Genomic DNA, 13,702 nt, shown 5'->3' on the forward strand with positions numbered 1-13,702 from the left:
GGTGACCCCCCCATGTGTAGGGATCGTCCATAGGAGAGATGACCCCCCCATGTGTAGGGATCGTCCATAGGAGAAGTGACCCCCCCCCCCCCGGCTCTTGTCTGGTTCTCGTGCCTCCTAATCCCTATGTGCTCCTTATTAGTCTGAGTGGCTGGAGCGATCTCCATCTGGGAGATTCCTATAATTCCCAGTGATCTTCTTATCTCCAACTGTCCTTTCTTCTGCCCAGGGCAGCGGCAGTTTCGGAGATGCTGGAGGTTTTGGGATGTGGGAGGAAAGGGGACAGACATTGGGAATTGTAGGATGTGATGGGACTGGGAGCCCCTCCTAGGCTGCCTCCCCCGACCCCCCTCCCACACGTGTTCAATCTACTGGGTCCCTGACCATCCTCTCCCACCACTGCTGTCTGGATCCTGTGCGGGTCACACACAGGGGATCTTCTGGATTCTTTTCACACTTCTTTCCATCAAATCCGATTTTTCTTTCTTTTTTTTTTTTTTTTTCATTGCCCTCCCCCCCCTTTAAATCTGTAATCCAGATGGATCTGCTCAGAAAGCCCACCTGGATGTGTTTACTGCTGCTGCTCCTTTGCTTTGGATTTACTTTCTGCTCCAAAAAGGCTTCTCCCCCCAGGAGACAAGGTAACCATTGCTACTTCTCCACTTTCATCTCATAATCTGGGTGCCAACTGCCTCATTACCTCTTTGCTGGGAGTAGGGGAGAAGTTGCAGGGAGCTGAGTGTCTGCTCTCAGCTCTGAGGATCTGGGCTTAATCAAGGGATTTCAATTTTAAACACACAAAACAAAGAAATATTCCTGGTGCCATTAGGAAAAGTCTTTGTCTGGAAATGTGCCCTGCTAGCATTGCATTTGTAGTTTTGCAACCAGGTTTCCTGTAGGGACTGTTTGATCAAAGATTGCTACTTTGTTGCATCCTGTTCTTTCAAAAGCTTTAAATTATGGAGGGTGATTATATGTAATCATTTCTTTTAATAAAGTGTATGTAAACCCTAAGGGGTCCTTCAGATGTGCGGCCAGGGGGGCAAAAAAAAAAAAAAAAGCAAGAAGTTAAGCCGCAGTTTTGTCGCCCCTCTGGTTGCCCACCTAAAGGAGGGCATGCAGCCACTCAGGGCTGTACACAGGGTGCGAAGCAAAGCAAACAAAATGGCATGTTGCATAGTACCATTCAATCGGTGCGATGGGTCAGCATTTTCAGGGTTAAAAAAAGGTGGGGAGGAGGCGACATGTCACCTCCTCAATGTCTGTCAAATGCCTCTGGAAAACGATCCACCCCAGATCACTTTGCAGAGGGGTGGCAAGGGCTGCCACACATTTGAATGAGCTTTTATTAGTTGTACCCTTGTGATCTTATCTATTAGCTTTTTGTTATATCTGTCCAATAAGCACCCAAAAAAAAATGGTTGATCCTGCCATAAATCTTGTGAGCTGACATCTCCCTGTGCTGTCTGTCCTAAGCTGGCCATACATTATACAATTTTCCTGTACAATGTTCCTTTAGATTTACCAAAACCATATAATATGAGGTCAAACCGAAACACTTTCAATTTGTATGCAATCTGGCAGACCCTTGAGTTGAAAGTAAATCTAAAGGAAATTGAATAAGAAAATTGTATAATGTATGGCCAGCTTTAGCTGAGTAATAACAGTTAGCATTGTTGCCAGCTATATCTATGGAATAAATCTAGCCATAACTATGCAATCTCTGTACAATCTCTTTAAAAGTAAGGCTGGCCATACATAATCCAATATTCTTGTACTATTTCCCTTTAGATTTACCAAAACCATATAATATAAGGTCAAACCCAAACACTTCCAATTTGTATGCAATCAGGCAGCTCCAGGTCCCTGCATTACATAGTTGAAGGTAAATCTGAAGGAAATTGAATAGGAAAATTGTCTACTGTATGGGCAGCTTTAAGCCGATAATGGAGGGATGGAAATTTGTCTGGTTTGGCAGGAAATGTCCGAATTTGGATCCATCTATGGGCAGGCTGGTTGTACTGAAGTCGACCTGTCACATGTAGCTGCCAGCAGTGATCATTGTATTCTGACGGTGGGGAATCGACCAATTTCCTTTCCTTCAATCCATAATCTATGGCCAGCCTTAAGCCCCGTACACATGGGCTGATTGTCGAGAGACATCGGCCAGTTCAAAAAAAACTGCCCGACATTTGGCCGGTGTGTATGCCGCCCTTTCTGATAGAAACCGGCTTCTGTAGGAGGAGCATGCTGTAAAACCAGAAGCCGACCGATTCCCGATCAGCGCTCTAAGCCAATGGCAGAGAGCGCTGATCTGAGAGTTCTGGCGGCGGGGGTGCTGCCCACCTGTCAGAACACAATAGCTCAGCAGGGAAGATCGCTGTACTAACTTTGTATAGTTAGTACAGTGGCTCCGACTGGAGCTGACTTTTTTTTTTTTTTTTACTGATAATAAATCTTACAGTGTGTTCCAGGCCAAACCTAAACAATCAATTCAAATATTATCAAAACAGGAAGACCCTTGCATTACATATTTGATGGTGGATCTAAAGCCAGCTATACATGGATCGAAATTTGGACAGTTCACCAGGGATCAATCTTTCGATACAACCGCCCTGCTAAAAAATATCTGCTCGATCTGCATTGCCAGCTATAACCAGAGGCACGGATTAGTGTATTCTGACGGCAGGGTTAAAATACAATAGCACAGTGGAAAGATTCCCACAATCACCCCAAATGTGTGGGATGGGGGCAGGGCCGGGAAAAGGGGGAGGGCTGGGACAAGGGGTGGGCGGGAAGGGAGGTTGCCCTGGGCGCAGTGGTTTACTCTAGGAAAGGAGGCGCCTTTCTTCTGTTCCAAGGATGACAGGAGTAGTGAATGACTGCTGGGTGTAGGATCCCCTAAGCTTGCACATCATGAATGGCGGAGGGGGATGCCCTGGCATCTTTACCCAGGGCCCTGGATGACCTTGTCCCGGTGTTCTGCCGAAAACTCCAACTTGCCGAGATCTCCAATGACGTTACTTTCGGTGAGTGTACACCCGGAATAATTGGAGATTTCGACCACTTGGTGTTTTCACACAACACACACATAAACTCCGGTAAAGGCTTTAATTAGTGGAGATTGTTACAATCATACTAATTATAGCCTATACCGGAATGTATATCCTGACGGCATGGGCGTCCGCAGAACTTTTTTCAGGGGGGGGGCAACATTTTAACCACTTTAAGACAGGAAGGATTTGCACCTTTAACCACTTTACCACCGGGGGATTTTGCTGTCTTACATCTGGGCCACTTTTTGCGATTCGGCGCTGTGCGACTTTAACTGACAATTGCGTGGTCGTGCGACGCCGTATCCAAACAAAATTTACGCCCTTTTTTTCCCCACAAACAGAGCTTTCTTTTGGTGGTATTTGATCACCTGTGCGATTTTTTGATCATGCGCTATAAACAAAAAAAGAGCGTTTATTTTGAAAAAATAACAATATTTTTAACATTTTTTATATGAAATTCCCCCCAAAAAATGTAAAAATCAAATTTTTTTAAAATTTTTGGCCAATTTGTTTTCTGCTACCTATGTTTGGTAAAAAAAATCACAATAAGCGTATTTTGATTGGTTTGCACAAAAGTTATTGCGTTTACTAACTAAGGGAAAGATTTCTGTCATTTTTGGTGTTTTTTTTAACACGTAATGGCGGTGATCTGCGATTTTTTTTGCGGGACTGCGACATTGCGGCGGACAGATCGGACCCTTGGCTGACATTTTTGACACTTTTGGGGGCACCAGTGACATTACTGCAGTAATCAGTGCTATATATATGCACTGTTACTGTAAAAATGACACTGGCAGGGAAGGGGTTAATTTTATTGGAGAGGGAGGGGTTAATATATGCCTGGTGCTTACTAACGTGTGGGGGGGGGGAGGTGACTGAGTGACACAGGGACAGATCGGATGTTCAGCTATGCTGAACCCTGCAATCTGACCCTGCCTGTCACTTAGGAGATCCTTGTGTAAACAGAGCGGGCGGATCTCCTCACTCGATTCCCCGACGATCGGGGAAGAGTGGCGGCGATCGCCGCCGCTCCTCCCCTGGCCCGACTCCCGCTGTGACTGAAAACAGCGGGTGCGCGCCTCCGGCGGCGCGCGAGCGCCGCCTACAGGGGGAGGAGTCCAGCGACGTAGGTCTACGCCACTGGATGGGAACGAGCCACATTGCTGCAGTAGCAGCAATGTGAGCGGTGGGAAAGTGGTTAATGACCAGGCCCTATTTTGCGATTCCGCACTGCGTTAATTTAACGGACAATTGCGCGGTCATGCGACGCTGTACACAAATTAAATTTACGTCTTTTTTTCCCCCACAAACAGAGCTTTCTTTTGGTGGTATTTGATCACCTGTGCGATTTTTTTATTTTTTGCGCTATAAACTAATAAAGAGCGTCAATTTTGAAAAAAAAAAAAAAACAATTTTTTTTCACATTCTGCTATATAACATTCCCAAAAAAAATTTTTAAATCACATTTTTTTAACATTTTAGGCCAATTTGTTTTCTGCTACATATTTTTGGTAAAAAAAAATAGCAATAAGCGTATTTTGATTGGTTTGCACAAAAGTTATTGCGTTTACTAACTACGGGGAAAGATTTATGTCATTTTTATTGTTTTTTTTTTTTTTTTACCAGTAATGGCGGCAATCTGCGATTTTTTTGAGGGACTGCGACATTACGGCGGACAGATTGGACCCCTGACTGACATTTTTTACACTTTGGGGGGATCAGTGACATTACTACAGTATTCAGTGCTAAAAATATGCACTGTTACTGTAATAATGACACTGGCAGGGAAAGGGTTAACACTATGGGTGATCAGGGGGTTAAATGTGAGCCTAGTGGAGCGATTCTAACTGTGGAGGGCGTGGCTTGTGACATGACCACAGAGACATGTGATCCTATATAGAAGGATCACATGAGCTCTGTGATCAATTCAGGGAGAAGGACGGTCGGCTGTTTTTACAGCCGACCGTCCTTCTCTCTCAGCGGGGAACGATCGCGGGTGTCAGGCGGCAAACGGAGCCACCTGACACACGCATCAGCTTCCCCACTGATGAGCGGGGGTGCGCAATCGCCCCCCCTAGCCTCATGAGAGCGAGCGGCGTAGATCTACGTCGCTTTGCCCAGTAGCGGCTGCCTGCCACAGTAAATATGCGTTAAGTGGTTAAGGTCACTCATGCTCCGCCCCTTTTCAACAATGTCATGAAGGGGAGGGGCTTGGTCCTACTTATTTTGAGTATTTCTTTTTAAAGAGCAAACAGCAGCATTTTTTTAAAAAGCATTTGTTAACCTAAAAAAATAAAAATAAAAAAATGTATCCTGTTCCCTTAACGTATATATGTCCAAACTATGGCCCTCCAGCTGTTCAGGAACTACAATTCCCATCATGCCTACTTATGTCTCTGAATGTCCCAGATTTACAATGGTTTACAATGGTTCCTGAACAGCTGGAGGGGCCGGGGGGCTTAAAGCATGTTATACAGCACAGTGCTTTGCTGTGTAATTTGGCCCTTTCTATCACCTAAAATACCTGGCTGATCCTGCCTGGCTATGTCCTCCCCTCTGTAAACTGACCACGGTATACCATGGCTGCTGAGCCCTGACACTGTGGTCAGTCTACGTGTCTTCATCATCCGCAGCTCTCCTGTCCTCCTCTGTCCTCTCTCCCCCCCTCCCTGCCTGTCTGCTCCTGTGTCAGTGCCCTGCCCCCCCATCTCCTCCTGCTGCTGTAGTGTCATTTTAAGTTTTGTATATCGTGTCTACAGTCTGTTTAATAATCCTGTGTGCCCCTGTGTCTGTGTCTTATAAAAATAAGCCATTCTTTACAAGTTTTCAGAGCGCCACTCATCGCTCACGTGACCCGCCGCCTCTCTCCTCCTCCTCCCCTCCCGACTGACATCAGTGAGGAATCCTCGGCCCCGCTCGCTGCAGGCAGCTGCCAGACGGGGAGAGGAGAGAGCCGACGGGTCACGTGAGCGGCACTCGGCCCTCTGAAAACTGGTAAAGAAGGGTTTATTTTTATAAAACACATTCACAGACACACAGAATTATTAAACAGACCAGACAGGATGGTATAAAGTGGCTTAACAACCACTTAAAGGGGAAGCTGACATTCGGGGGGGGGGGCCTTGCCCCTATCTGCAGACGCCCATGGCAGGTATTTGGAGGCAGGCATTGACATCCAACAAAAACACATGTAATCTGCCAAAAAAGAAGCTCATGTACTTTTTTGAGCTTCAGGCGTTTTGCTTCAGACGACAAAACACTCATCATATGTGAACAGTGGCCAGTGAAATGAATGGGATTTTGCTTGTTGGGCGTTTTGAGACTTCAGAGATGAGCGTTTTACCAGCTGAAAAACGCTGAGGAGTGAACAGGGCCTTAGTCTCCGTTCTTTTTGAGAATAGAATACCCCCATCCTGTTACAGAGATGAGGAGAGGGGGAGGTGTTTGTCGTCCTGCCCTAGGGTGACAACACTGCTCCTCCACAGATACAGTACAGTGAGTGTGCGTTGTCACCCCAGGACAGAAAGTGCGTTAGTCTCCATTCACATCTTAAGCGATTTGAAGCGTATTTCCAAAAGTGATTCAGGGCTTGACACTCAGATTTCCATGGTATTCTATTCTGCTCAGTCATATTCGAGGCGATGTGCTGTTGCTCAAAGAAGATGTACAGGAACTTATTTGGGGCATTATCATGCATTTTTGGTACCAATAGACTTCAGTGGGAGTGCTTGAAAAATGCATAAAAACCGCAAGTAATGCACGTTTTTTGCCTAACAACCCTCTTCTAGTAATTAGCTTTCCATTGGCCAAAAATAAAATGCTCAAGCCCCAAAACGCACATAAAATACATGTACAAATGTGCAAAAAAATATCGGAGCTACTGATACCAAAGTGTGAATATAACCCCACTGGGGGGATCACCAGGTGAAAGGAAAGGGAAAAAACTTTAGGTAGAACTTAGCGCTACCCCCGCAAGAGCCACAGTTATTAACTGGTTCTTTCCCAAACAGTACAGAGGCTGCCAGTCAACCAATTCACTCCGGCTCCAATAAACAGTCTAGGCTCTAGGGCACAGGTGTCAAACACAAGGCCCGCGGGCCGAATCCGGCCCCCCAGGCCATTTTATGTGGCCCTCGCACCTCTCCTGATGCTGAAGGCACCCCCCTTGTCTCTGGCCCCACCTTGTCTCTAGTAGACTCTGGAAGCTTACTCCAGCCCTCCTCTGGTTCTCCTCCAGACCCTGAACTTCTTCCCAGATCCACCTGCATCTTCTTCCTGGCAGCAGCACAAGGTAGAGGGGGTGCATTTTGCTGTAAGGAAGGTTGGGTGACTCTTGACCTCTGATGGTGGGGGGTTCTTGACATCTCATGTAAGGGTGTAAGGGGGTCGTGGAGTGCTCTGGACATCTAATCCTAGAGAAATAACCGGCCCTTTGAGGGCAACCATAATGCTGATGCGGCCCGCGATTAAATTGAGTTTGACACCCCTGCTCTAGGGGATGTCTTTTATAGTTTATTGCTTGTAGAACTTGAGACAGGAGAGGGTTTGGGGCATGGGATACTCCAAAGCAAGTAGCAAACAGCAGATAAAGAACAATCTTCTTCTTAAGTAAACGTTAAGTCCCAAATTTGAAAAGCTGTGGGACCTAAGGTTGGATACCCCTGGACTTAGTCCACGGGAACTGATACTTCAAATATTGTTGGTATGCCCGAATAAACCATAGAAAACGAAGATATGTCTTTAACAGTTGCATAACAATAGCTGCACTTCTTGTGGATTATTGGTTGGGTTGAACTACAATAGTATAACCACTTAAGCCCCGGAAGATTTTACCCCCTTCCTGACCAAGGGGTATTTTGCGATTCGGCACTGCGTGAATTTAACGGACAATTGCGCGGTCGTGCGACGCTGTACCTAAACAAATTTGACGTCCTTTTTTTCCCACAAACAGAGCTTTCTTTTGGTGGTATTTGATCACCTGTGCGATTTTTTGATCATGCGCTATAAACAAAAAAAGAGCGTCAATTTTGCAAAAATAACAATATTTTTCACATTTTTTTATATGAAATTCCCCCCAAAAAAAAAGTAAAAATCTAAATTTTTTAAAATTTTCGGCCAATTTGTTTTATGCTACATATGTTTGGTAAAAAAAATCGCAAAAAGCGTATTTTGATTGGTTTGCGCAAAAGTTATCGCGTTTACTAACAAAGGGAAAGATTTTTGTCATTTTTGTTGTTTTTTTTTTAACGCGTAATGGCGGCGATCTGCGATTTTTTTGCGGTACTGCGACATTGGGGCGGACAGATCGGACCCTTGACTGACATTTGTGACACTTTTGGGGTTACCAGTGACATTTCTACAGTAATCAGTGCTATACATATGCACTGTTACTGTAAAAATACACTGGTTGTGAAGGGGTTAACTTTATTTGGGAGGGAGGGGCTGTGTGTATCCCTAGGGGCGTGCTTTCTACTGTGATTGGCTGTGGCTTGAGCTGTAAGGACACTGATCAATGGATCTACATACTAGATCCGTTTGATCAGTGTCTTTACAGTGAGGAGAATGACAGGTGGCTTGTTTACACTAGCCGCCTGACTTTCTCCCTCTCCCCCGCCGATCGCCGAGTGACCGGCGGACATCGGGTCCGCTGGTCACACGCGCGGGGGGGTCCGTGACCACGCGGGAGCGCGCCTCCGGCGGCGCGCGCTCGCTCCCTAGACCCTCACAAGCTAGTGACGTAGCCCTACGTCACTTTGCCTGTGAGGGGCTGACTGCCGACGTAGATCGGCGTTAGGCAGTCGGCAAGTGGTTAATTTCTGATATATATCTAATGGTTTTACCGTATATAGATACCAATATTTGTATGATTTCCATGCCCACAAATGCAACCCCAAAAAAAGGGGAGGGTTGCCAATGTACTGTGACTGTATTATAAAAAAAAAATGTTGCGATGCGGGAAACCCTGCGACTCAGTGCCGGTTCCCGCATCGCACCAGAATCGCACAGTGGTTCACACTGAGATCTGCAAATTGCTGGGGGTGTCAATGTAAAGTTAATGATACCCCAAGATTGGTTCACAGATTGCAGTGCGAACTGTGAAATGGTGCAGGGATCTGATCGCGTAGGTGTGAACACCCATGCGATCCAATTCCAGTGCGAACCAAAAACTGGGTCCGGCGCCATTTTGGTGCGAATGCAATGCAATTTCAGCCATACATCGCACAGACATCGCATATAATCTGCACAGCAATGGGGTGCAAATCTTATGCAATGTCTGGCATCGCACTAGTGTGACCCGGCACTCATAAAGTACTGAAGTCTGAAGATAGGGAACATTTCTTTGGCATCTGCTTACCTTATGCCAGTGCATAACTGCTGGTTCCCAGTGCAATCTCCAGAACACTGTACAGTCACAGGGATCAGTTTTGGGTCTTTACTCACAAGTCCCAGGACAGCTGCGCACCTTCCAGCTTCCTCTGGAAACAATCCAATGAATGAGACCATCATTCTCAGATCCCTTTGAAGACATCCTGCAGTCAGCTCCAGGTACCAGCTCTGCCACTGCCGATATATATTTATTATTCATATATATACGATATCTATATATAAATATATATATATATATATATATATATATATATATATATATATGTGTGTGTATATAGATAGATAGATAGATAGATAGATAGATAGATAGATAGATAGATAGATAGATAGATAGATAGATAGATAGATATACACACACAAATATACAAATATATATATATATATACAGAGGGTACGGAAAGTATTCGGACCCCCTTCAATTTTTCACTCTTTGTTATATTGCAGCCATTTGCTAAAATCATTTAAAGCGGAGTTCCAGCCATTTACTCACCTGTCCAACGGTCCAGCGATGCGGCCGCCGGAAGCCTCGATCCTCTCCCTCGGCGCCGGCATCACTGCTGTGGGCACCCGGCTGTTACAGTTTGCGGCTTCACAGCCGGGTACCCACTGCGCATGCGCGAGTCGCGCTGCGCGCCGTGATTGGCCGGCAATCTTCTGGGACCTCTGACGTGTCCCAGAAGATTGCAGGGAGGGAGGGGGAGAGGAGAACTTCCGCTCAGGGCGCCGCGGTGCTCCGAGCGGAAGTGGGAGCGGGTACCTGTCAAAACTAGGTACCCGCTCCCCCCCCCAAAAAATGACATGCCAAATGTGGCATGTCAGGGGGTCAGGACTCCCTAAAGCGGAAGTTCCACTTTTGGGTGGAACTCCGCTTTAAGTTCATTCTTCTTCCTCATGAATGTACACATAGCACCCCATACTGACAGAAAAACACAGAATTGTTGACATTGTTGCAGATTTATTAAAAAAGAAAAACTGAAATATCACATGGTCCTAAGTATTCAGACCCTTTGCTGTGACACTCATATATTTAACTCAGGTGCATTCCATTTCTTCTGATCATCCTTGAGATGGTTCCACACCTTCATTTGAGTCCAGCTGTGTTTGATTATACTGATTGGACTTGATTAGGAAAGCCACACACCTGTCTATATAAGACCTTCCAGATCACAATGCATGTCAGAGCAAATGAGAATCATGAGGTCAAAGGAACTGCCTGAAGAGCTCAGAGACAGAATTGTGGCAAGGCACAGATCTGGCCAAGGTTACAAAAAGATTTCTGCTGCACTTAAGGTTCCTAAGAGCACAGTGGCCTCCATAATCCTCAAATGGAAGACGTTTGGGACGACCAGAACCCTTCCTAGAGCTGGCCGTCCGGCCAAACTGAGCTATCGGGGGAGAAGAGCCTTGGTGAGAGAGGTAAAGAAGAACCCAAAGATCACTGCGGCTGAGCTCCAGAGATGCAGTCAGGAGATGGGAGAAAGTTGTAGAAAGTCAACCATTACTGCAGCCCTCCACCAGTCGGGGCTTTATGGCAGAGTGGCCCGACGGAAGCCTCTCCTCAGTGTAAGACACATTAAAACCCGCATGGAGTTTGCTAAAAAAACACCTGAAGGACTCCAAGATGGTGAGAAATAAGATTCTCTGGTCTGATGAGACCAAAATAGAAAGTTTTGGTCTTAATTCTAAGCGGTATGTGTGGAGAAAACCAGGCACTGCTCATCACCTGTCCAATACAGTCCCAACAGTGAAGCATGGTGGTGGCAGCGTCATGCTGTGGGGGTGTTTTTCAGCTGCAGGGACAGGACGACTGGTTGCAATCGAGGGAAAGATGAATGCAGCCAAGTACAGGGATATCCTGGACAAAAACCTTCTCCAGAGTGCTCTGGACCTCAGACTGGGCCGAAGGTTTACCTTCCAACAAGACAATGACCCTAAGCACACAGCTAAAATAACGAAGGAGTGGCTTCACAACAACTCCGTGACTGTTCTTGAATGGCCCAGCCAGAGCCCTGACTTAAACCCAATTGAGCATCTCTGGAGAGACCTAAAAATGGCTGTCCACCAACGTTTACCATCCAACCTGACAGAACTGGAGAGGATCTGCAAGGAGGAATGGCAGAGGATCCCCAAATCCAGGTGTGAAAGACTTGTTGCATCTTTCCCAAAAAGACTCCTGGCTGTATCAGATCAAAAGGGGGCTTCTACTAAATACTGAGCAAAGGGTCTGAATACTTAGGACCATGTGATATTTCAGTTTTGCTTTTTTAATAAATCTGCAACAATGTCAACAATTCTGTGTTTTTCTGTCAGTATGGGGAGCTATGTGTACATTCATGAGGAAGAAGAATGAACTTAAATGATTTTAGCAAATGGCTGCAATATAACAAAGAGTGAAAAATTTAAGGGGGTCTGAATACTTTCCGTACCCACTGTATATACAGTATATATATCTATACACACACACACACATATATATATATATATATATATATATATAAAAAAATTATATTATTAAAAGTCAGCGCTCCTCTTTATAAGTTCTTAAGTTCTATTGTTTTTCTTTAATTGTTATTATTATTACTTTTTCACACACGGTGATCATAATTATTAATTTCTAACTCCTGGGATCTAAAAATAATGACAATAATTGTATATCACTATTACATGTATCTCCCTCATACAGTATATGGCTAATAGGATTGTAGCACAAACCTACTCTGCAGCATTGTACAAACTAAGCAGCATAACTACAGTCTGTTACAGAAATAGTTTTATAGTGCTTACAAAAGCACAAAATAGAAAAACAAAAAAATAGGAAATATAATCTGGAAAGCCAACATAAACAAATGTAGACAGGTATTTCATTATATTGTAACTGTAGGAAATATTAATTAAACTATTAAATTTTAAGTGTTGGCCAATGTTTTGCCATTGTTGCTCTGAATAGACATCTACACAACATGTTTCATTCATAATAATTAGAAGTAGTATAATAGTTACAGCCATCCCCTGTGCTTGCTGGATGCCTAAGGCTGGGGTCACACTGCAGCACGGAGCGGCTCGCAGCAGGGGTCCGGTGCGTCCCCTGTTCATCATTTCAGATCTGATTTCAGTCCAGATTTTTGCCTCAATTCTGACCTGAAACGGATCAGAAGACTCACCGGAGCCTTTCCAGAGATATGTGAACCAGCTCAATAGAAAGCCGGTCACAATCTCCTGACATGTGAATTGGATGTGGGGAAACCCACATCCAAATCGCAATAGTGTGAACCCAGCCTAAGACTTCTGCTCATCAGCTGTTGTATCATAGCTGCTTAGAAGTTCTGAGTCTACCACTGCTGACCCGAGCAGAACCTCCGAAACCAACATCCGAGGTGACCTGGAAACTTCAGCCCGCAGTAGGAAGGAGTTTTCGATGGTGGTCCATGTACAACTAAAGAAGGTCAAACAGACCTCTACACATTGGCAGTCGTAGAGCAGTTTGGAGACATGTAGATTGGTAGTAGATGAAGTGGGAGAGTTGGGTGTCTTAGACCCGGTCCACACTAGCGCGACTTGTCAGGCGACTTGTCAGCCTGACAAGTCGCGCTCCCTCGCGGCCCATTGACTGCTACAGGACCCGTTCTAATAGGAGCGACACAAGTCGCTCCGACTTAGAAAAAGGGTCCTGTACTACTTCGGGGCGACCTCGGAGCGACTTGCATAGACTTCCATTATGTGAAGTCCATGCAAGTCGCTCCAAAATCATGGTGCATGGGAATGCACAAGTTGCCCCCGAAGTAGTAAGGAGTCGTGCCGCCCCAGTGTGAACCGAGCCTTACAGTTTTTGAGACTGGAAAAACCTCTTTAAAAGTGTCAGTCAAACATTAATTTGTCCATTTTGGGTTCCTGAACTAGGACAAATATGTAGATAAATTCTAAACATAAGTATATCTGAAGCAAAACTTTACTGAGGAACCTCTAAAATAATTTTCACGTCTTTGGGAACTCTTACTAAAACCAATTCAAAGGGGGGGCAATGGAAATAAATTGGTGTTCAGTGGAAAGAATGCAACCCTACGGTGGTTGTCAGAATGCCACCCTCATGGGCAGCCAAAATAATTGCTGTCATGCTGCTGGCTTTGCCAAGTGGTGCAGGAACCATGCAGTCACCATCATATACCAATCAGCCACAGTTCAAGGAACCTCTAGATACCTCTGGAACTTCAGGGTTCCACAGAACCCTGGTTGAGAATGGCTGGAGTAGAGAAAGGTTAAAA

At 45.3% G+C, this 13,702-nt stretch overlaps 1 protein-coding gene across 2 annotated transcripts in view; it reads left to right on the forward strand.

The window, feature by feature from the left end:
- Positions 1-356: 356 nt before the first annotated feature.
- Positions 357-13,702, forward strand: part of EGFLAM (EGF like, fibronectin type III and laminin G domains) — a 305,415-nt gene continuing 292,069 nt past the window's right edge. For both annotated transcript variants that reach the window (XM_082264828.1, XM_082264829.1), the window contains exon 1: positions 357-641. In XM_082264828.1, the coding sequence (XP_082120954.1) occupies positions 539-641 (103 nt within the window). In that variant the 5' untranslated portion in view covers positions 357-538. The remainder of the gene's footprint in view (positions 642-13,702) is intronic.

The sequence above is a fragment of the Pelophylax lessonae genome (genome assembly GCF_965119305.1).
Source record: "Pelophylax lessonae genome assembly, chromosome: 1".
Classification (NCBI taxonomy): domain Eukaryota; kingdom Metazoa; phylum Chordata; class Amphibia; order Anura; family Ranidae; genus Pelophylax; species Pelophylax lessonae.